At 64.5% G+C, this 22,486-nt stretch overlaps 2 protein-coding genes across 3 annotated transcripts; one reads left to right on the top strand and one right to left on the bottom strand.

Annotated features, from left to right (window-relative positions):
- The first annotated feature begins 548 nt into the window (after positions 1-548).
- On the top strand, positions 549-16,823 carry CPLX2 (complexin 2). Of its 2 annotated transcripts, XM_076350255.1 has the most exons (5): positions 549-635; positions 5,313-5,411; positions 14,411-14,518; positions 15,011-15,186; positions 15,359-16,823. In XM_076350255.1, exons 3-5 carry the CDS (start codon positions 14,488-14,490, stop codon positions 15,554-15,556), a joined length of 405 nt encoding a protein of 134 aa, XP_076206370.1. In that variant the 5' UTR covers positions 549-635; positions 5,313-5,411; positions 14,411-14,487; the 3' UTR covers positions 15,557-16,823. The 2 variants fall into 2 exon arrangements, with proteins under 2 accessions (XP_076206370.1, XP_076206371.1); XM_076350256.1 differs by lacking the exons at positions 549-635; positions 5,313-5,411 and adding an exon at positions 12,228-12,261.
- Positions 16,824-18,459: 1,636 nt separating this feature from the next.
- THOC3 (THO complex subunit 3) lies at positions 18,460-21,662 on the bottom strand. The gene is made up of 6 exons (XM_076349927.1): positions 21,450-21,662; positions 20,910-21,066; positions 19,835-20,039; positions 19,334-19,495; positions 19,143-19,243; positions 18,460-18,802 (listed from the first exon to the last, which is right to left on the bottom strand). Exons 1-6 carry the CDS (start codon positions 21,630-21,632, stop codon positions 18,639-18,641), a joined length of 972 nt encoding a protein of 323 aa, XP_076206042.1. The 5' UTR covers positions 21,633-21,662; the 3' UTR covers positions 18,460-18,638.
- Between the last annotated feature and the right edge of the window lie 824 nt (positions 21,663-22,486).

A 22,486-nucleotide genomic window follows, 5' to 3' on the forward strand; every position in this document is an offset into this window, starting at 1 on the left:
GGATGAATATTCAAGGGAATTGCTGGATGGAGGGGACTGCCAAGTAGGGGGTCAGGAGGGATGGCCAGGTACTGGGGGGAATTGCAGGGTACTGGGGAAACAGGGGTGGCCAAGAAATGGGGGGTACTGGGAGGCATGGCCAGGTACTGGGGGGTGGCTGTTACGAGCACTGGAGGTGCAACTGCTGGGGACCAGGGGCACGGCCAGGTACTGGGAGGGATGCCTGGGTACTGGGGGGTGATTGCTGGGTGCTGGGGGGCATAGCTGGGTACCGGGGTGATGGCTGGATAGCAGGGGTGCAACTGCGGGGTACCGAGGGGGTCTGCTAGGTACGGGGGGGGGGGCAATTACCGGGAACCGAAAGGACCTCGGGCAGCGGGGGCAATCGCCGGGTACCGGAGGGGAATCGCCGGATGCGGGCACGGAAGGCCGGAGCCGGGGGCTGCCGCCGGGGGCGCGGGGCGGGCCGGGGGCGGGCCCGGAGCCGGCCCCGCCCGGGAGGCCGTGCGGCGGAGGGGGAGCCAGCACCGGGGCCCCCCCCGTACCGCTACGGCTCCCGCCTCCCTTCCGGCGGCGGCTCCTTCCCTGCGCCGGGGGCGGACGGGGCGGACCGGAGCCGCGCCGAGCCCAGCCAGGTGGGTGCGGGGCCGGGCCGGGGCCGGGACCGGGACCGGTCCCGCCGTGCCGCAGAGCCGGGGGGGCACGGGCACGGGCACGGGCACGGGGACCGGCCCGCCGAGCCTCCCGGGGCCGCCGGCTTATGTAACGGGGCGGCGGCCGCGGGGATGCGGGATGCGGCATGCGGGATGCGGGGAAGGATGCGGGGCGGCATGCGGGTGCAAGATGCAGGGCTGAGCGGTGCGCCCCCGGGCTGCCCCCCCGCAGGGCTGGGAAGGGGGGGGGACGCCGATGCGGAGGGGATGGCAGGAGAAGGGCTGTCACCCCGCGGACGGTGGTTTGCATCCTCTCCCTCCAGCCCCTCCGTGCCTGGCCATCCCTGCGGGGGGGCTCTGCAGAGCGGGGCCGTGGGCAGGGAGAGGAGGCGACCTGCGCCCCCACCACCCCTGCCTGCACCCGGGGAGGCTCTGCACAGCCTTCTGCTGTGGGGAGCTCCTGATACCCCGCCGAGCTCTTCCCACGCCTCCCCATCACATCTCCCTCCTCCATCCTGCTCTCCGCGGCTATGTTCAACCACTCGTGGAGAATCCCAGCTGCATGGTCCCCTCCATGGTCCTCTGGTCCCCAGGCTCCAGCCCCTCTCCCCACTACACCATCCCTCCGGGGTCCTTCCGATGCCCCACGCTCCAGCCCCTCTCCCCGCCATGCCCTCAGCACCGTGGCTGCAACACACGGGGCAGGTGGCTGCCGTGATCCAGGCCTGGCAGCACGCGGTGGCACTGCCACCCACATGGCACGAGTGTGACCAGGCAGCCGCTGCCCGAGGCAGGCAGTGCGGCGAGTCAGAGCAGCGAAGCAGGGCTGGCACCTTCACTCAGGACAGGGCTGACGGCTCAGGGCTTCTCCGTGCAACCAGCCGGGCTTGGCAGGCGGTGGTAGCCGCTGGCCAAGTTTGGTGAAGGAGCAAGAGCGATTTGAGTCAAGCTGAGGTGCTGGGTTTGGCAAATAGAGGATGAGGAATGATGGACCAGGCTTGCTGAGCAGAGAGGTGTTTTCCCTGCCAAACCTGCCCTCGTCCTCCCGAGGCTGCAGGATCCCAAGGGGTGCCAGGATGGGCTCTGACATGGCCAGGGGAAACAGGGAGCTCAGCCCCCAGCCTGCAGCACTGCTCCAGGTGTCTGACCCTCACTGTCCTGGGGAAACTGGAGACAGCTCAGCTGAGACAAACTGGCACAGAAAAACGTCTCAGTCTCCCTTGGCTATGTGCTGAGTGTTTGTTTCTTGGATTGCCTCACGTGATAACATTAGTATTGAAATGACCCCAAGCAGACAGAGCTATTAACACCTTGAGCGCTGGAGGATGATTGCGGTGCTGGAGGATGATTGCAGTTCGCACCTTGGCTCTTCCCTGAGTTTCTGCAGAGGCTGCTGCCAGGCACAACCTGCCAGGCCCAGTGCTGCTTGTTGGGAGCCGAGGGGAGCTGCATCGAGTTGCCCATCATGGTTTTAGCACCAGAGCTGAGAGGTTCCAGCAGAGGTCCAGTATTGCAGAGAAACCCTCTGGGGAAGAGATGGTTACCGCTGGCAGCGTGGCACAGCTCTGCTCCCAGCGCTGGGCACCCGCATGCCCCCACGGCCCGGAGCTGGAGAGGTCTGGTCTGGCAGGTGGGCATGGGCACTGCAGCCTGTGCTGCCGCCTTTCCCACCGGCACCAAGCCCAGGCACTCGGGCATCACACACTGCCTGAACAGCCAGGGCTGGACCCTCCTGCCCGGAGCAGGACCTTCCCAGCAGCCGGAGGATCTCTGCTCTCACCCGCAGCCTCCACGTGTTCCTGGCCAGACCTCCCCATTTGTTCTTATGCCAGCATCATCCTCGAGTTTAAACGATCCTTCTCCCTCCCCGGTGTTTACTTGCTGGGTGTATTTATAGAGAGCAATCAGGCCTGCTCAGCCAGGGTAAACAAGCTGCGCTCCTGCGGGCTGCTCTCGCATGAGCGCTCTCTGCTCGCTCGTCCCAGGAGCTTTTCCCTCCGCCTCTCCCAGCTCTGCGGAGCCTTCCTGGCCATGGAGACCCGGACCATGTGCCTCGTCTAGCCATGGGCTTTCCAGACCGTGCCTCCAGGCTCCAGCATCTCGCTGGGTCACCCAGTGCCTCACCAGGAGCCACTGTCACCTTTTCCTGTGCTGTTCTGCACCTCAGGTGCCTGCTCCTCCTGTAAGCAGCCAGGCCAGCAGGTCCGTCCCTCCCCAGCTGGTGCCACCAGCTCCTGCTGTAACAGAGGCTCAGAAACATCATTCATCTCAGCCAAATCCCAGAGCCCCATGATGGTGTGACCCAGACCTGCCCCGACCTGTGGCAAGATGAAGTCTGCAAGAGGTGTGGAGACTTTTGAGGCTGAGGGTCTGCCTTTTTGAAGGCACGGCAGGTGGGCTCAGGTACAGAACTCCAACTGGGAAATGCCTCTGGGGGCTGCCCACTGCAGCGTGGCACCCCGAGCCCTTTGCACCCTTGCATGACAGCCAGGATGGCGCACTGCCAGCACCGAGTCCGGTTTGCAGATATTTTGCCCAAGCATCGTAGCTCTGAGCCTTCTTTCCCACCCCGGTGACTGGACACAAAGCTGATGCCAGCCCCAAGGCAGGTCACGAGAGCATTTCCCTTAGGCAGGAGAAGCGCTTTGAGATGTGGCCCAGAGTTTCCCAGCCCGCACACCCCGCTGCTTTCCTTCCCCAGCCTGCCCTCCTCTGCAGACATTTGGACAAGTTCAGCTATAAAAGCAGGGTGCCGAGAGCCAGAGGTGCCAAAGCAGAAGAGCTGTGGCCTTGCTAATGGTCTCATCTCGAGCATTAAGTTTTCCCTGGATACTGTCTTGTGTCCAGACCTCAGCTGGATAAAAGCAGCCCTGCCAGCACCTGGGGGCACCGCAGTCCCCAGAGCTGGGGGTGTCCTGGAACTGTCACCCCGCTCTGCTCTTCCCTATCCTCTGCTTTTGGCTGCGGTTGGTGTCTGGTTGCCTGGACAGACTGAGCTAGTGCAGCTGTCCAGGTGAGATGCATCTTCATGGTACTGGCAGGCTCTGCCCGTTGCAAAGGCAGGAAAAAAAAAACACTTCAGTCTGTCTCAGAAAAAAAATACCCTGCAGGGATCAGAGCAGCACCCCTCAGGACCCTTTGCATCCTCTCAGGTCCCCAGGCGGGGAGTCCCCACTCTTCCCACCCTGGGGGTTTCAGCACAAAATGGCTAATTTGCACCCCAGGCCATGGCTGACAAAGCAGGGGACTGATCCTGTCCCAGCCCAGCTCGTCTCCTTGGTGCTGAGCTGTCTGGAAACCAGCCACCCCAGGCACGCATCCCTGCAGCACTCTGCAGCCCGTCTTACCCCACTCCCCAGCCTTCCCACATCCCGAAGGAGGCAGAGGTTGTCCCCAGCAAAGGTCACCTTCACGCTGCTGCTGAGTTCTTTCCAGGCTGAGCTTTTAGCGCTGCATTTCCCAGGGAAGCAGTTGCAGTTCTGGGGTCTCCTCGGGGGTCCCACTGGCAACCCTTTGCCCCTTCCCCGCAGCCCCCAGAGCTCAGGGTCCCCTGGGTGAGCCTGCAACCTCCCCAAACCCAGCACTGCGCCCAGGGGCTGGCAGTGTCTCCTGCCCCCGGGGCTGGGATGAGACATCCCTGCTCTGTAATGCTTTTAAAAATGCAGGCAACATCCATCCGAGCCCCTGCTCCTCCAGTGTCACTGTTTGCCTGTGTTTCCCCTGGCTCCCCTGGGTCATATATTTATCTCCAATTTGCCAAAGCCTCCCTCCTTCCCCAGGGTGGAGGAAAAGCCTTTGCTCAAAGTCAGGATGAATTTGTAACTTCCCCAGGAACCTGCTCCCTGAGTCGCAGAGCACAAATCACACGTGTGACACCCATCACAGTGGCAGCAGCCACACTGCAAGGATGGGCCATCCCAAGAAACTGCCAGCGTGGCACCCAGCACCCTGGTACCTGGGTCTCTGCACAGCCCCCGCCCAGGCCAGCATCCCCCAGGAGCACCCCCTGGGTCTCCCCAGGCATCACAGGGGGATTTCAAGGACATTCAGGGAAGGGACAAGATCCCGGGCAGAAGCTTCCTGAGGTCTGGCAGAAGTGGAGAACCCACAGTGGGTCCAGGCTTACTCAAATTGCAAAGTCTGAGCAAGGGCATTTGTTTGGCGGCTTGTTTTAACTTGCCATTATGTTCTCCAAAGAAGAAATTCATCGTTTGCAATCTGAGGAAGGCAGAGTTAATGTGAAATTTTAAAACCTTCGAAGAGTTGAGAGCCCTCTAAATATTTAATGAAGGCATCCCAACTGCCGGGTGTCTGCAGAGACGGCTAGGAGCCCTCTGCCAGCAGCGGAGGTGGTGTCCCTCATCTGAGAGAGGAGCAAAGACCTTGACAGGCTGCCTCCTCCTGCAGCCTGTCACCCTCCGCACGGCCCGCTGGGCTCCACCTGCAGGGAGACGGTGCGACTTGGCAGCAGGTTGCTCCCGTCCTTGGAGGTGGGGATGTGGGGGGCTGCACAGACGCACCCTGGGCCCCCTGGGTGGAGGGAGAGGGCAGCAGGCAGTGGTGTGCTCTGTCCATCACCTATCAAGTGATTCTGCTTTGTCCACCCTGTCTGGTCCTGATCCATGGAGCTGATCCTCTCGCTGTCGGTGTCTCCCGCAGGCCCCGCTCTCCCTGCGATGCCCAGCCACCCCCGCGAGGTCCTCAACCCCCTGCATTAGGTGCCGAAGCCTGTGGACGCCTGGCGCTGCACTCACCAAGGTAGGCAGCGCTGCCTCAGCCACAGACACAGTGCAGCCATGGGATGGAGGGGAGGGTGCAGAGGTAATGCCTGGGGCTGCCTCGGCGGAGCCAGTCAGGCCCCCTGGGATGGGCATCCTGGCGAGATGCGAGTGCAGGGCAAGAGGCATCCGGACCAGCTCAGGACCAGGCTGAGGTCACGGGAGGGGGGAGCAGCTCGGGCTCCAGGGCTGATGCTGGGCACGGTCCTGCCTGGGGACTGTGGCAGGTGATGGTGACTATGGAGCTGGTGCAGGGCCAGGATTTTTTTTCTTTTTTTTCTTTTTTTTTGCCTTTGAAAGCCCCCAGATGGGAAAGGTACGTGCCAAACCCCACTGCAAGCAGCCAAGAATGAATTTTCTGGCCAGAGCCCCAGCAGCTCTTGGAGCGGCGCCGTGGCCGTCTGGCGTCACGCCGCAGCGGAAACCCCAAGCACAGGCAGGCTGGGGGAGGTCTCAGCCAGGGTGGGCAGCAAGCCTCCCACCCATCCCAGCTGCCCCCCGATGTGGGGATCTCACCCCTCCCAGCACCCCGAGCCAGGGCAGCACAGGCTCATCCCGCTCCCACTGAGCTGCACCTTGGCTGGAGCCCAGACACCCAGATGTCCCCCCCCATGCCGCCACAGAGCCCCCCACCGTGTAGCCATCTGCTGCCGTCAGAGGACAGGGTGTCCCCAGCGTTGTGGCCCTTGGACGGCTCTGTTGCCCAGGACACGGGGCATCTCATCTCCCAGACCTTCCCTCTCATGGGATGCAATGGGCCCTTCTCCCCCGGGAAGGCAGATGCTCTCCCAGAGCCGAGCTGGGAGTTTGGGTAGAGCAGGACCAGCCATGACGGCATCCCCACTCTCCTCTTCCTCCTGCTCCCCAGCCTCAGTGGAGCAGGGGAGGTTAAAGCACCCCAGGCACTCTGCCCTCGTCTCGGGAGCCCCAAAAAGCTTGCAGGATCTTTGCAAAACCGACGCCTGTATCAGCATGAGGCTGAACCCCAGAGGAGCAGCACCCAGGGTCTCATTTTTGAGGGTACTTTGGCTGGAGGGGGGACGGGCAGGGGCTGCCGTTGCTCTGCTATGATCTGGATGCCCAGTCTTGAGCTAATCATGCCTTTGTCCTTCCTGCCTTTCCCCCACTGGTGAAATGACCCCTTCGAGGCTTTCTGTGGGGAACGGGTGCCCAAATCCCATCCTGACATGGAGCCAGGAGGGGACCCTCAGGCATCCACTCCCCCGCACAGTCCCGACCACCTCCGTCATCGGCGCCTGCACAGACCCTGCTTGTCCCTGCCAGGGCATCGGGGATGGAAATCAGTATGTGCACAGGCTGGCTCCTTCCCCAAAGGTGATGGCTGGGGCAATGGGGAGGGACGGGGAGGCAGCGCAGAGGCTTGGGGGGGCTTTTGTCTGCTCCCCGAGCAGTGCCTGGTGTGCTGCACCCAGCCCTGCTCCGCACCGGCCCCTGCATAGCTGTGCGGGTGTGCGTGCCTGCCATAAATATTGATGGGGTGGACTCAGCGCAAGTGTGCCTTTATATACGGCGATTGGGATGTAAATGCTGTAAGTACCTGCTGTGTGGGCAGGAGAAAGCGGTGTAGGTGATAGCACTGAGGCTGAGTGCACGGTGGCTTTTTTGCAGGGAGGTGGGATCCATCCTGCATGGAGTGGGGAGGTGGGAAACAGATGGGTGAGTAACCCCAGGGGTCATAAACCTGTTTGGGGAATCAGCTAGACCGCAGCGAGCCTAAATCTTCCAGCTGAGACTGCAGCGAGCCACTGTGGCTCCCACAGTCTGCTCCCCGCACAGCCACACCAGGATAAACAGCGAGAGGCTGCAGTGCCTCTGTTTAATAATGCATGGCACAGAGGCACCGGACACACGCCGGGAGCTGCGGGGACAAGGAGTCGCCACTGCAGCACTCGGCCAGTGGGGTCCATCCTGGCATCCCCCGGCGCTCACAGGGCAGCGCACAGCTGTGGCGTGGTGGTGTGCCATGGCCCTGGCAGAGCTAGGGGGACGTGGACATCTCGGGGCTCTGGGTGGCCCTGAGACTGGAGCTGGGTGAGCAGAGCTCCCCATCACAGGGCACAGAGCAGTGGCAGCAAAGCCAAGGCACTCGGTCACGCAGCAGCTGACATCCCAGCTGCGCTGGATACTTCTTAGCTGGAGCCTGGAGCTGGGTCCCTGTCCCCTTGGGCACTCTCACTGGGAGATTCAGCCCCTCTGTCACTCTCTCTCGCACAGATGTAGGCGTAGATGGTCTTTTTAGGGAGTTCTGGAGAGCTGAGCAGCACTGGGAGCACCCCTCCCTCTCCAGCATCCTCCTGGGACACCACCATGCTGGGAACAGCTGGAAGCCGTGGGCTCTGCCCCCTCCTCACCCCATCCCTCCTTCAGCTGCAGCCACCCCAGCTCGCATGACAGCTGCCGTGCCCAGGATGAGCAGCCGCGTGCTGGGGCCCTGCAGGAGCCAGTTCACAACCAGCTCCCGCAAATGGCCCCCCTGGGGGACACACGCGTCCCTCATTGCACGCAGTGCCGTGATCTGGCCCTGCCGACCATCTGCCGCAGCAGCTCCCTGCCACCCACTCCCTGTCCCACGCTGCGCCCTGCAGCATGGAGCTGGGCAGGGATGGGCTGGGGGTGCCCAGCATGCCCCCCTACCCTGCGAGCAGGAGCCCAGCAAGAGGGGGCAGACAGGTCTGCGGGAGCGATGCCGACAGGGCCATGGTAGCAATGCAGATGGGTCTGCAATACTGATGCCGACGGGGCCATGGTATTGATGCAGACCGGCCTGTGATAGTGATGCAGGAGAGCAGGAAAAGCCACGGCGTCAGCCCAGAGCCCCTCTGGCTGCAGGGGTGCTTTGCTGTGCCCATGCAGAGCAGAGTATGGGGAGGGCAGCAGGCAGGAGCCTCCCCCATCCAGCCAGCAAAGCCCTCAGGGCACGGGGCCAGCAGAAGTCATCCTGTGAGGATGGCTCCAGGGGTGGATTTGGCCTGTTTTCTCTGTCCCTCACTGGTGAGCTCAGAGGGCCCTGCCACCCCCGGCCCCCCACCACCACGGTGCTGCTCCCATGGTCGGGCAGAGCATCGCGGCAGAGCTGGAGTCAAGCTGCAGCACAAGCCCACCTCCCTCCCCACCAGTCCCAGGGCTCGTGGCACACTCCCACGCCGGCCCGCGGTGAGACCCGCGTTCACACCCCGTGCCTGGTATGGGGGGATAATGGGGGAGGGGGTGCTGGGGGGGCTGTGACTTGCTGCAGGGGCAGAGCAGTGGCCCCAGCATCCCCAGGGGCTGGACATGGGCGGCTCTAAGCACTGCATGCTCACCCTGAGCACGGCGTAACAGAGTGACCCCGGCTCCCCCTCGTCTTGCACGGTGTCACCAGCGGGAACGACAGCAGGGGTGGCAGGGGCTGTCCCTGTTGTCTGTGCGCCCTCACTGTGCTCAGCTGCTGCACTGGGTGGCCCAGCCACAGCCTGACGTTACAGCACGCTGGTGCCTGTCCCTGTCCCCATCCCCGCCAGGTGCCAGCCCCAAGGGGCCGGGGCTGCTCTTCAGAGGCTGCAGCTGCTGCATGTTTTGTGCTGCCTCTTCCCCTTCTCCCCGCTGCTGTTTTTGTTTTGTTTAAGAGGCTGGCTTACGAATTTTAAACAGGCTCCTGAAAAACCCAATTACCTCCAGGAGACAACCTGATAAAAGCTGCCTAAGTGGCACTGTGGAAATCGCCTTGTGCAGCAGCCAAGGGAAAACCAACATAACAAAGCCTTTGGAAATGGAGTTAACCACTTTTAATCCCTCAGTGCGATGAGAAGGACCAATAATTATTTTCTGCAGAGATGGGGGGGGATAAGTAAAATAACTGTCCTGTGCTAATGGGTGGCAGCAAGCTGGGCTGGCGGTGCCGCAGGGATGGGTGCAGGTACTCAGGCACCCTCTTTCCTCTGCACAGGAGCTTTGCAAGGGCCTGCAGAGGCTGTGACCTTGCAGGGTCCCTGTGTGGCTGCGAGGCCTGGGGACGATGCTGGCAGCGGGGCAGGCAGGTGCCGCTCGGGGTGTTGCTGGCGGCAGATGCGGTGGGCGATGCGGCAGCGGCAGCCAGCCCCGTGCCCTTTCCCCAGGCACCGGCAGGGAGCAGAGCGAGGTGCTGCCAGGGCCCTGGCACCTGTACCTGCTCCATCCCTGCCACGCTGCCCCCGCGAGCCGGCACAGAGGCAACTTGCAGGACTTGGCAGCGCTGAAAGCTTCCTCCTCCATCTGGCCACGGCACTGTCCCCCCCATCCCTCCCTGTCCCTTCCCTTCCTGCCTCCCCCTGCAGCTCCAGGCAGCCACCTGGCAGGTGACACTGCCCAGAACGATGCCGGGGGACAGCTGTGCCTAAGGAGTGCCCATGCCAGGTGCAAGCAATCTCCCAGCACCAGGAGCATCCTCCAAACACCTGCCAGAGCCAGCTCGGCTCTGGGACTGCAGGGGTCCCCTGGGCCCATCCCGGGAGCAGGGATGTCCACAGGGGTGTGCGGCGCAGGAGGATGGAGGCAATGCCCAGTGCTGGTGATGAGCCCCTGGCTGCCCTTCCCATGGGAGCCCAGCCGGCAGGGCAGAGTTGGGCACCTGACAGCCGGTCAGCTGCGGTTGTGCTGCCGGCACCAGCAGCTGAAGTGCCGGGGCGGTTGGCCACAGCTCATGTGAGCCTCATGCTTCCCGCGACAGCAGGGACGGGGGCTGCTTCGCCCACCTCCCCCTGGCCACCCCGCACCCCGCGTGGGTTCCCACGCTTGGGGACAGGACTCCAGGCCACCGAGCCCCAAGGAGGGCAAGCCCAGCTTAGCGCTGGGTGCTGGCACAAGGGACGACCCTGCCGGCTTGGCCACAGCTCATACTGGGAGCAGTCCCTGAACACGCTGGGAGCTACTGGGGGAGGATGCGCTTAATGAGCCGAGGCATCTCCAGAGATTGAAAGCCTGAAGGACCCATCCCAGGAACAAAAGGAGGCGTTTGTCAGGCACTGAGAGACGGGCTCGTTAATTCCTCCTGGCTGTCACACTTATCTGTAATAAATTTGTGCTCCGCTGTATTATTTTTAATACAATAGGAGCGGTGCCACCCGCCCACCGCCCGGCTGCCGGGAGTGCTGACGTCAGCACCCGGAGCAGGGCTGCCGCAGGGCGGACGGACGGGCCAAGTGCAGGCCTGTCCCGCTGCCCACGTGCCTGTCCCACCAGGTCCCAGTGGGCAGAGCAGGGCTGGGCACGAGGGCAAGGAGGCGTTTTTTCTGTGGAGGTGGAAAAAGGAGCCACTGGTCAATGCTGCGGCAGAAGGAGGCTGCGGGCTTGGGGCTGGTGGAGGCAGGGTGTGCCAGGGGGGTATTTTGGGGAGTGGTGAGAGGGGGTGAACAAGAGGGCCATGTCTTCGATGTGTTGTCCCTGTGCTGAGACCCATACACGGCAGTGGCCATGCGTCAGGGCAGGAGCTGGCAGCAGGTGCACACACGCGGGTCTTCCGGTGCTACGTCCCTGTAGAGGTGCTGGGCTGGCACAGGCGTGGCATGGCTCCGGCTCCCCCCAGCTGCAATATGGCTCCCCACTGCTGCCCCACGTCCCGCATTGCCCCCATCCTCCCCACGGCAGCCCCAGCACTGCCCAGCGGCACTAGCAGCATCTCTGCAGCCTGCACCACCAGGCTTGTGGGGGCAACTGCAGCCCATCCCAGCTCCCCGCAGCCTCCCGCATGCGGGGGGAGGGGGTCCCTGAAACCACCCCACACCCAGACCCTCTCCAGCACTTTTCTGGGCAATAGCCACAAGCATCCCTGCAGGGCTGCTCGTCCAGAACCTCACCATTAAACACCAGCGATCCCCAAAGCCTGGCTCAGAGCACCACTAATCTGATTTGCAAAGGGCTTGTCTTGTTTCTAATAACCCAGGGCTGGATTAATTAGGAGGCGCCGCCTGTCCCTCTGCAGGGTGTCAGGGCTGGTGGTGGGGCGCACGCCCATCCCCAGCGCCTCTCTGTGCACTGGGATGAGGGTGGGAGACCCGGGGGAGCCCTGTCCCGCAGCCGGGGAGGGCAGGAGGGGCTGCAGGAGCCCATCTCCCTTTGGGCAGGCACAGGGGGGCTGGGCAGGCTGGTGCCCCCCATTGCCCCCCCCCGCTGAAGGGGGTCCTGAGCTCTGTGGGCATCGTGGCGGTGCAGCCCCTCCCAGCATCTCCTACCTGAGCACTCCCCACCCGCCATGGGACCCACCGGGGGGACAGCATCAAAAATCCAAAGCCTGCAAGCGGTGGCTGTTGCCGGAGGGCCAAGATGATTTATCAGGGACTTTAATTAAACTCCCGCAGCCGCCCTGCACCACTGCAGAGGGGGACGGGGTGCCGCGGCTCGGGGTGCCGGGTGAGGGAGCACAGGGGTGCGGGATTGGGGGGGCGGGCAGCTCCCCGGTGGCTCCGACTGATTGATGCTTCGTTTCGCCCATTAATTGCCGCGGAGGTGAATCATTAACCTCGCCCAGGACGCGCCCCCCCCCATCCCTCCGCTGCGGGAGCGCGGGGGGGGGGCCCGGGGGGCCCCCGTAGGCATCCTGGGGAGCGGTGCGGGGCTCCCCGGGGACCCCCACCCCGGGCACTGGGCCGTTTCCCCGGGGGTCGTGCGGCGTTTCCCGGAGGTGGTCCTGCATGCCCTCCCCCCCGTGGGGAGCCGGGCTGCGCGGTGGCGGGGCGGGGGGTGTCGCCCCGGGCGGGCCCACGCGTGCCTTCGGGGGCGGGTGGGGGCCGGGCAGCGGCGGGGCGGGGCGGGGCGGGAGGGCGGAGCGGCGGCAGCGGAGAGCGGCGGCGGAGCCGGTGAGTGCCGCGCCGGTGCTGAAGGGACAGCGCCGCCGCTGCGGCACCGGGCGGCCCCGGGCGGCGGGCGGGGCCCCGCGCCGCATCTACCGGGGGGGGGAGGGGGGGGGGGCGGCGGTCCCCGCGGCACCGCGTCCCCTGCGCGACCCTCCGCCCCCCCCCCCTTCCCCACACACACCCCGCGGCTCCCGCCCTTCCCGTGTCCCTGCGCCCCCCCCCCCCCCCCGGTGTCCCCTGCGCCCCCGGTGCGTGTCCCCCGTCCCGGGTCTCCCCCGCGTCCTCCGTGTGCCTGCGCCCCCCCCCCCCCCCCCCCGCGGTGTGTCCCCCGGGCTCCGCACCCTTATGGGTCCCGGTGTCCCCCGCATGCCGGGTGTCCCCTACGTCCCGTGTCCCCGCTGTCCCCCGCGCTCCCGGCGCCCCCCCGTGTCCCCTGCGTCGCTGCAGCACGTGCGGCCCCGTGTCCCGGCGCCTGCCGGTGCCCCCCCCCCCCGTCTGCTGTGTCCCCCCGCGTCGCCCGTGTCCCTGCAACCCCCGGTGTCCCCCACGTACCCCGGTGTCGCTGCGCCCCCCCCCCCCCCACGCGGCCCCGGTGTTCCGGTGCCCCCCGTGTCCCAACGGTCCCCGCTGTTCCCTGCACCCTCCCTGCGGCTCCAGTATCCCGGCGCCCCCCGGTGTCCCCTGAGCCCCCCCTGCGGCCCCGGGGCTCAGCACAATACCACTTGGAGGAGCCTCCCCCCGGTGCCGCGGGGTGCCCCGGGCCTGGGAGCAACAAACTTCCTCGGGTCCCGCTTCGTGGAGCACCCCCCCCGCAGCCCAGCAGGGTCCCGGGGAGCCGGGGTGGGGGGACCCGCGAGGCTGCGGCACCCACCGGGCACGCGCGCACACACACACGCACGCTGCAAACTGCACACCCAGGCTGTGAGCACAGCCTGCAGCCCCACACACACACACGCAGGACACGTGGGGGGCATGGGCACGCACACCCCCCCTTCCCACACACACACACCGCCTGCAATCCCCCACATGCACACACACAGAGAGCATGCGAACAGCCTGCAACACCCCCACAGTTACACACACGCAGCACAGCCTGCAAATTTGTGTGCACACCCCCCCCCCGGGCAGCCTGCAAACCCACAGACCTGCACACACAGCCCCCTACACACAGACTAACACAACCTGCAAACCCCCCCAGTGTGCAAACATACATGCAGCACAGGCACACACACAGCGCACACAAACAGCCTGCAAACCTCTGCACGCACACACCCACACACATCGACAGAGCTTGCAAACCCCCAAACTCACACACGCATACACTCCAAGCTTGCAAACAGGCTGCAAACCCGCACACCGTGTGGGCACACGCAGCTTGTAGCCCCACAAACTTATACACACACATGCACACATGCGCACACCCCCCCATGCAAACAGCCTGCAGCCACCTGCAAACACACCTCTTGACCAAACACAGCTTGCATGCCTGCACATACAGCTCACACACAGAGAATGCACGCAAATACAGCGTGTGCACACACACGCTCCATCCTGCACACGCAGTGCCCCTGCACGCTGTCACCCATCCCCAGCACCCCACGGGGATCACACACACAGTCACAGGCTGCTGCCTACAACCCCCGAACACTGTCACAACCTGCCAGCAGCCTCTTCTCCATCCCTCTGCAGAGCACATGCATTGCGAGACACCCACATGCATATACGCACACACAGCACCCCATGTCCAGCTGCGCCGCACTGGCATCCCCAGGCAGGGTCTGTCCCCCCACGCTCAAAGCAGGGGCACGCGGTAGGTGGTGGTGCGGTGGGTCCCCATCCCACCAGCCCCCAGGCAGCATCCTGGAGCTCCTGGGCTCCTGCTGCCCCACTGAGGGCAGTGCTGGGGTGGAAAGTCCCTCCGCAGGTCCGCAAGGGGATGTGGGGAGGGGGCCAAGGGGAGCAGGCACTGCCAGCTGGCAGATCTACCCACCCTCTGCCTGCAGACCCCAAAAGCTCCCTCTGCCCATCCTAGAAGGCATTTGGGGCTGGAGATGCAGAGGGTGCATACTGAGGGACCGTCCCATCCCTCGTGCCTGGGTGGTGGGGACCCTGGGCACGGCATCCCTGACTGCGTCCCTCTCTGCCCACGCAGGTGGCCCTGGTCGGCGAGCCTGGACGGCAGTGGATGAGAGCTGGGCACTGGCCTAGCCGCACGCGCGCACCGGCACCATGGACTTCGTCATGAAGCAAGCGCTGGGCGGTGAGTGGGTGCTGTCCCCCTTCAGGGTCCCCCCTCTGGGAGCAAGGACAGCCTGGCACCCCAGGGAGCACGGTGGGAGGGACATGGTGGGGGGACAGAGCCGTGGGGAAAGCTGCTGGCAGCGGGCAGCTGCTGCCGGAGCCCTCCGGAGCTCCCATTTCCAGCGCCGGCAGCGCCTGGCTAGGGAATCCTGGCTCTCCCACCACTAAGTGGGATTCCCCGGCAGGTCCCCTGGGTGCCAGTGCCGAAGGAGCTGCCGGCATCTCCCCCAGCCGATGCCGAACTAGGGCAGCGTAGCCAGCCCGCGGCACTCCCCATCCCCGCAGCCTCGGGAGCCTGTCTGCAGCCGGCTCCGGTGCGGGTGGCCCTGGGGACGTCCCGGGTTGTCTTTGCCGGGGGGCTCCATGCCCTCCCTGCCTCTGCATGGGCTTCAGCAGCCAGCACCGGGCTGCAGCACCCTTGGGGACCAGCTGATGGTCTTGTGCTGTGCAGGGGCCACCAAGGACATGGGGAAGATGCTGGGGGGCGAGGAGGAGAAGGACCCCGACGCGCAGAAGAAGGAGGAGGAGAGGCAGGAGGCCCTGCGCCAGCAGGAGGAGGAGCGGAAAGCCAAGCACGCCCGCATGGAAGCTGAGCGGGAGAAAGTCCGGCAGCAGATCCGTGACAAGGTGGGCACATGCCTTCCCTGCACCCACCCCTGCCCGTGGCACCTGGAGTGAGGCTGGGGCAGGGAGCCGGCATGGCCAGGGAGGAGGGTGGCCTGAGGCAGTGGTGACAGGCATGGGGCACAGCATGGGCAGCACCGGCTGCCTGCCCCACTAAGGGCCTGTGTCCTTGCAGTACGGGCTGAAGAAGAAGGAGGAGAAGGAGGCGGAGGAGAAAGCCGCGCTGGAGCAGCCGTGTGAGGGCAGCCTGACGCGCCCCAAAAAGGCGATCCCGGCGGGCTGCGGGGACGAGGAGGAGGAAGAGGAGGAGAGCATCCTGGACACCGTCCTCAAGTACCTGCCTGGCCCGCTGCAGGATATGTTCAAGAAGTAACAGCACCGCCAACCCTGCCATGGGGTGCTGGGGCATGGGCGCCCTCTTCCCTCCAACCCCTCCATCAGTTCCCTTGGCCCCCTGGGGGGGGGGGCGGTCCCCGCACCCCCTCCACACCCCATTATGCCCTTTCCCCCAACCAGACCAAAAACCCACCCCGTCCCATCCAGGCAGGGCCCCCCCAACCACGCTGTGCCAAAGGGGAGCAGCCCTGGCCGGACAGGGCGAAACGGGACCAAATGCACTGATGTAACCTCGCGGCAGGCTGGGGGCACCCCAGGCCCTACCAGCCCCCCCGGGGTGGCTCCCCGTGCCCCCTGCCCTGCCCCTCCTGCCCTCCCAGGGGACCCTGGCAGGCCTCTGCTCGCCTGCCCTCGTCCCCAGCACTGCCATCCCCCTGCCCCATCCCGCCCTGGGCCAAGCCCAAAGCACAAAGCCAGGCGCCCTGCCCGCAGCTCCCCCATCCCCAGTCCCCGGGCACGGGGGTCCCCCGGGGCTGCCCTGTGTGCCCCAGCATCGGGGGGTTGGAGGGGACCCCCCCCGCCCCGCATCTCTGGCCCCATAGTTAAAGCCATATCAGTTAGACTGCAATACTTCAGCACCAGGAGGAGCGGGCGCCACGCTCCGCCGACCATGTACAAAGGCACGTGCGGGGCAGGGACCCCCCTGCCTCGTCCCCCCTCTCCCCATCCCCACCGCTCGCTCGTCCGTGTCTCAGCCCCGCTGGCCCCCGTTCTCGCATTAGTGTCTCTGTGCCAGAGTGCGCCCCGTAGCTCCATGCGTCCTCGTGTCCGCTGCTCAGGCTCCCACCCCCCGAATCCCCACTGTCCCCAGGACAACCCGTGGCGCTGAGCCGAGAGCCCCCCACCGCGCTGCCGGGGCCCCCACTCTGCCCCCTGCAATAAAGCCAGTGCGGGGCCGAGGGCTGCCAGGCCAGTCCCGGGCTGGGAGTGCTTGGCTGCCCCCCACCCGACGCTGGACACACGGGTCCCCCGGGCCTGGGAAGGGATCCCTGGGCAAGCACCCCAGGCACGTCCCAGGAGCCGCTGCTTGCACCCCAATGGGGGGATGCGGGGGCACGCCCTGACCCCATCCCTTGCCGTACTGTGCTCCTCCCTCCCCGTGCCTCCTCCGCCACAGCCCCCAGCTGCTCACCAGGGCCCTCCCCGGGAGGTGGCGGGCAGCTTGGGGCCCTGCAGACATGCTGTGACCATCCTGCTCGAACTAGTCTTTGACAAACTAATAAAATAAAGGGATTTGTACATTGCTCCAGCCTCTTCTCAGCCATTGCTTCCCTGGGGCCCTGCGCCAGCTCCCTCACCCCTCCATCCCCCTCAGGGCTGAGAAATGGCAGCTCATCACACTAGGGGAAGGCACAGGGCCCACCCTGGGCAGCACCCAAGCCAGGCCACAGGCGAAGGGAGAGGCCACAGGCAGCTCCCTGAGCCCTGCTCAGCCCAGCTGCCTCCCCACACCCCTGTGTCCACCCTGCAGGCACCCTCTCCGGAGTTGGGGACAAGGTAAAAGGGATGGGTGCTGCTGGTCCCCCATCCCACAGACGTGGCAGGGGGGCTTCTGCCCCTTCCCCCTGACTCTGGGACTCCCCTCACAGAATGACTGGGGATACCCTTGGGGTACAAGGGTCATTTCTGGTGGGTCACAGCCTTCTGCCCCCCAAGAGCAGGGGCACGAGGCTACAGGCAGGCCCTGGGGCAATGGGGCACCTCGTGCCCCCCAGCAAAGCAGGGCCCCTGGCAGTGCCCCTGGCAGTGCCCAGGCTTGGCACAGCCCTGGAGGGCTCCATCTGGAGCCAGCCTCAGCTCCGACTGATTTGCCATCATTTACCAGAAAAGAGCTCAGCTGTTACCCAGGCAGCATCAGCAGAGCAGTCACCTGGAAAAGCTCCTGTCAGAAGAAAATATTAGGGTAGGAAATGATAGAGTTCTTGCAGGCAAGGTCTCCATCGCAGGCAGGCTTTGCCCACACCTCCTCTGTGGTGACCGTCTCCCCTGTGACCCAGCATGCCGGGGCCGGGGGGGGAAGAAAGCCCCACGGCTCTCCCTGGGGAGCAGGGATGCGGAAGCCTTGACAGGGGCACGGGGAAGGGCTCTGCTCGGGGCCAGTGGCCATGGCGTGGCAGAGACGGCGTCTTCTGCTGGAGCCATGGCCCTGTTCCATCCATGCGGGGTGCCGCCAGGCAGGAGCAGGGTTACGGGACTGGGACAGGTCCCTGCAGCCGTCCCCATCCTGTGCAGTCACTGGTGTCACTTGTCCCCAGCGTGGGGGCGCAGCACCCCCTGGTGGGGAGACAGCGCAGGACAGGAGACAGGGACAGTGGGGACAAGGGGGACAGCCCCTCGACACAGACCCCTCAGCCAGGACCTTGCCATGGCCGAGGGGAAGGAGGCAGGGGAAAGGAGAGGAGCTCGCAGAAGAGCAGCTCAGAATCCTCATTCTTCCCCCCTTCTGCCCCACAGCAGCCACAGGCACCTTTGTTATGGAAGAGGATTTATCAAAATTAGAAAAAACAACACCCATACAAAAAAAAAAAAAAAAAAGCCCCAGCTGGGGAAGCATCCCCCAGCTCACATCCCCCCACCCTCCCCTCGCTGCCCCAGTGCGGGGAAGGGACATAGGGTGTCTGGGAGGGGAAGGGGCAGGCTGTGCTCCCAGGGCTGCCCTCGCCACCAGGCCGTGGGGCAGAAGGGGATGGTCATGTAGCTTATCACCGCTGGGGAGCCTGGAACTCCTCTCCCGGGAGTTACCTCAGCAGTCACCTTCAGTGACTGACATTCTTTGGCCACTTGCCTTTGGAACAAGCCCCCCATGCCCCAGAGAGGAGGCGGTGGCAGCCCTGAGACGGCGAGGAGGGCTCTGCTAGCATCACCTCCCGTCCTCCCCAGTACACAAGCTGCTGCTTTTATAAATGCTCCTGAGAGCAGTACACACAGACCTGAGCCAAAGGTCACAGCACTGCCAAGCAGGCAAGGAGGGGAGCCATCTCCTTACCCCCTCCTACACTAACTAAGCAGTCTCCCATCCCCGAGAGCAGGGAAGCGTTGCCTCCCCCAGTGTGGTTTCATTAGGAGTCATTGGGGAGCCCGAAGAGCTTGACGGTGCCTGCCTCCCGGCTGCTGTCGTATTTGCCATCTTTGTCGTCACAGGCAAAGGCCAGCAGCGGCCTCTTCGGGTGCCAGGCCACTGTGAAGGTGGGGGACTCGCACTGCACCTCCCAGAGCTTCTCTCCTGCATGGAAAAGGGGCCACGTCAGCCTGGAGAGCCTCCGGCTCCCCGCTGCACACTGCCCTATAGCGCACACTGGAACCGAGCACTTGCTTCTTCTCTCCCGCGCAGGGAAGAAGAGGAACAACACTGCTTCAGTGCCTTTTAATCACCTGGTGACAAGGCACAGACATGACACGCATGTCTACCACAGAATAACGAGGCAGAGGCTCCCCCTCACAGCGCTCTGCTCTGCACAGCCAAGCTCTTCATTAGCAGACCGATTCTCCCAGTGCCCTCCCAGCTCCGCCAGCACTTCTCCATCCGATTCCCTCCTTGACGTTCCCCAAAAGGAAACCGTTACCTGTCTCCACCTCTGCAATGTCTATGAAGTGATCTTCTGATGCTGATGCCAGCATCTTCCCATCATGGCTAAAGCTCAGTGTTCGCACCGGCCAGTCAAGCCTGCAGCAACAGAGCGAAGCAGACAGTGAGCCATCTCCCACACAGTCACCGGAGAGGGGAGGCAAACGACTTTGGGACAGCACTACCTACCTTGAGAAGCACCTCACACACACAAGTTCATCCACATCCCAGAGGCTGACTAATGCGTCAGCACTGCCCGTGGCAAAGTACTTCCCCATGGGATCAAACTTGATGCAGATGCAGTTTGAAGGATGGGCGTTGATGGACTGAATGGGTTTCAGCTCCGGGTAGCTGCGGAGATGAAGGGAGAGGGCAGGAAGCAGTGAAAGGAGTCTAGGGCTCGTCTGCAAGCAGGGCAGGCTTGGGACTGGGACTGTGAGCAAACCAAGCTGGTGCAGGGCCACACTCTTGGAAACCTTGAGCGCTGAGTGAATGAGGCAAAGCACCAGGGTCACTCTCAGGGAGCCCAGCCCAGAACTGGGACCACCTCAGTTCCAGGCAAGTTCGTTCCCACCAGAGGGCTGGGAACTGTGGGACTCGGGCTCCCCAAAAGCAGCAAAGGGGCTTGCAGGCTGATGTCTGCCACAGCCAGCCCAGCTACCCTGCCCACCCACTGCCACGGGTGCCTACCTGAGGATGTTGATGCAGCCGTTCCCGTTAGTGAGGAAGAACATGTTGTTATCGTTGTTCCAGGAGATCTCATTCACCTCAAACTTGAACTGTTCCTCAGCTTTGGAGCGATGAGTCTTGGCATCAATGAAAGTGACTACGTCATCCTTGTTCCCCACTGCAATGGTCTGTCCGTCAGGGCTCCAACAGATGTTGATGTTCTCCCCTGGAGGGACAGAAAGGCAGCAGGTCCCATTTCCACCCGACAATCCACAGCAGCCACGAGTTAAGCAGACAGGCAGCTTTTATTCCTGATCCAAGACCACAATCTGCTCTGCTAACTCCAAACCACTCCCAAATGGGAAAGACTGCCAGGTCTGCTGTCTAACACAGAAACCCTATACAGTAGCTGTCCAGCAAATGGATACAGTTATTGAAAATTAAACTTAACAGAACCACAGCTTCAAGCCAACATGACTACATCACTGCCCTTCCCATTTCAGCCAAGATGGGACCACAGCGACCACAAAACAAGGTCAGCTCAAAGATCCTCTTAACCCAGTGATCTTTGAGATCCAGAAAAAGCAGAAGCCAACAATAAATACATATGAAGGACAGTAAGAACACGGCAGGTTTCTGTTTGCCATCCTACAACGCCATTTCTAGCCCCGACAATTCAAAATTGGAGATCTCCAAGGGCAGAGATGGTATCTGGGTTAACCAGCCCATGAATTCAAATAATTGCTTTCTGAATCCATGCAAACTTTTACTTCCACCATGGCTCTCTGCAAACATGCCTTTCCCCAGTCTCCAGCCTTGCAGCCCACAGACTCCAGACACGAGTACACAGGACATTTTAACAGCCAGCATCGTACTTCAGTAGTTTCTCCAGTCCTGACACCAGAGTAAATCAGCCCTCGTGTTCACTGCTGCTCCTTACAGATGAGTGCAACACAGAGATAAAAGCAGTCAGCAAAGATGCCCCAATCGCCAACACCTACAAGAGCGTCCAAAGCACTGTGCCACTGCAGATGGGTCCCACGCAGCAGAAGTTCTGCTGGGACCCAACAGCCCTCCCGGGAAGGCAGGGACCCACCTTTGGTATTGACAGTGGCGATGCACTTGGTGGTGCGGACGTCCCAGATGCGGATGGTTTTGTCCCCGGATGCCGTGACGAAGAGGTCAGGGTTGCTGGGGTGCCAGCAGAGCTGATCCACGCTGTCCCCATGGCCCCGGTAGTTGTTCTCCTTCACCTGGAGGGAGAGAACAGCCATTCACGGGAGGGATGAGCCCAGCTCTACCCGCCTCCTGCCCCGGATCCCAGCACGCTGCACCCTGCTCTGCTGCCAGTTACCGGATGGGGCGGGAGCCCAGCCCAGCACCCCACCGCCATTTCAGTCATGCTCCCCACCCACGGCCGGCCGGGATGGAGGAGCCCTCCCCACCCCCCCAGCCAGGAACCAGCTGCAGTCCCGGCTCCCCGGCCCCGGCCTGTTGGGGACCTTGGCAACGCTCCTCTTCCCAGCCCAAGGGCTCCCGGGGTGCCCCGGTACCGGCCCGAGCGGCCGCTCCAGGCGTCCCCCGGGGCCCGGTACCGAACGCCGCCCCCCGCCCGTCCGGTGCCGGAGCAGCTCACCAGCCGGTCCTTCTCGAGCAGGAAGACGCTGGCGGTCTTGTCGAAGGAGCCGGAGGCGAGGCGGCGGCCGCAGCAGCTCCAGGCCACCGAGTGCACCTTGGCGCCGTGCGCCGGGAACTCGCGGCTCCGCGTGTTGGCGCGGAACAGCTCCTGCATGGCCTGCACGTAGGGCGACAGCGCCATGGCGGCGGCGCCGCGCCGCGACCGGGGCCGCCGCCGCCACCACTGCCCCGCCCCGCCGCCGCGACTGACGCAGCTTCCGCCGCCCCCCTAGGCCCGGCCCGGCCCGCGGCCCGCGCGCTGCCGCCGCCGGCCCGTGGGGGGCGGAGCCGCCGCCCGCCGCGAAGATGGCCGACAGCGTCGTCCTCTTAAGCGACTCGGACTCTGAGGGCAGCCGCTCGTCGCCGCTCCGGCTCCGGCGTCGCTGCCGCCGCCCGCCGCCGCCGCGGCGCGCGCTGTCGCCCCCCGCGGTGAGTCGGCGGCCCTCGGGGCGGGGCGGCGGGGCCTCCCGCCGGGGGCGGTGCCGCCTGCCCCTCACAAAGATGGCGGCGCTTCCGCCGCGGCCGAAGGCGCGGGCGGGGACGGGAGCCGCGCGGGGACACGAAGCCTCGAGGGCCGTGGAGGGGCGTAGCGCGTGTCCCGCGCCGGGCGGGGGCGCCGGGCCCGGAGCCCCGGCCGTGTGTTCCCGGGGAGCCCGGTCCTCTCGGTCGCGTCCCTCACAGGACAGTCCTGGCCTCAGCCACATCCCCCAAGGGCCCCCTAACCTTCCCCAGGAGGCCTCGGGTCCCCTCGGCCACCTCCCGCCAGCAGAGGCCCGGTCCCCAAGCGTGTCCCCCCGGGGATCCCAGCCCCCTTGGCCGCATCCCCCCAGGAAGACCCTGGCCCCCAGCCGTGGAATGTCTTGGTCCCCTCGGCTGCACATCGAGGAGGGTCCCAGCCCGCCGGGGCTCAGCCCCCGGGCACCCTGCTGGGTACAGCCCCCCAGCAGGGTCCAGCCCCGGGCCATGGTGGGGCAGCTGCCGTCCCACTCACCTGGG

The sequence above is a fragment of the Aptenodytes patagonicus genome, chromosome 12 (assembly GCF_965638725.1).
Source record: "Aptenodytes patagonicus chromosome 12, bAptPat1.pri.cur, whole genome shotgun sequence".
Taxonomy (NCBI): Eukaryota; Metazoa; Chordata; class Aves; order Sphenisciformes; family Spheniscidae; genus Aptenodytes; species Aptenodytes patagonicus.

Excerpts from the sequence above, each read along its gene's own strand:
- THOC3 (XM_076349927.1), bottom strand. The coding sequence starts at position 21,632 with ATGGCGCTGTCGCCCTACGTGCAGGCCATGCAGGAGCTGTTCCGCGCC. Across the intron at positions 20,040-20,909 it reads CGCCACTGTCAATACCAAAG|GGGAGAACATCAACATCTGT; the intron begins GTGGGTCCCTGC and ends CTGTCCCTCCAG. Across the intron at positions 19,496-19,834 it reads GGCTGCATCAACATCCTCAG|CTACCCGGAGCTGAAACCCA; the intron begins GTAGGCACCCGT and ends TCATCTCCGCAG.
- CPLX2 (XM_076350255.1), top strand. The coding sequence starts at position 14,488 with ATGGACTTCGTCATGAAGCAAGCGCTGGGCG. Across the intron at positions 14,519-15,010 it reads CATGAAGCAAGCGCTGGGCG|GGGCCACCAAGGACATGGGG; the intron begins GTGAGTGGGTGC and ends TGTGCTGTGCAG. Across the intron at positions 15,187-15,358 it reads GGCAGCAGATCCGTGACAAG|TACGGGCTGAAGAAGAAGGA; the intron begins GTGGGCACATGC and ends GTGTCCTTGCAG.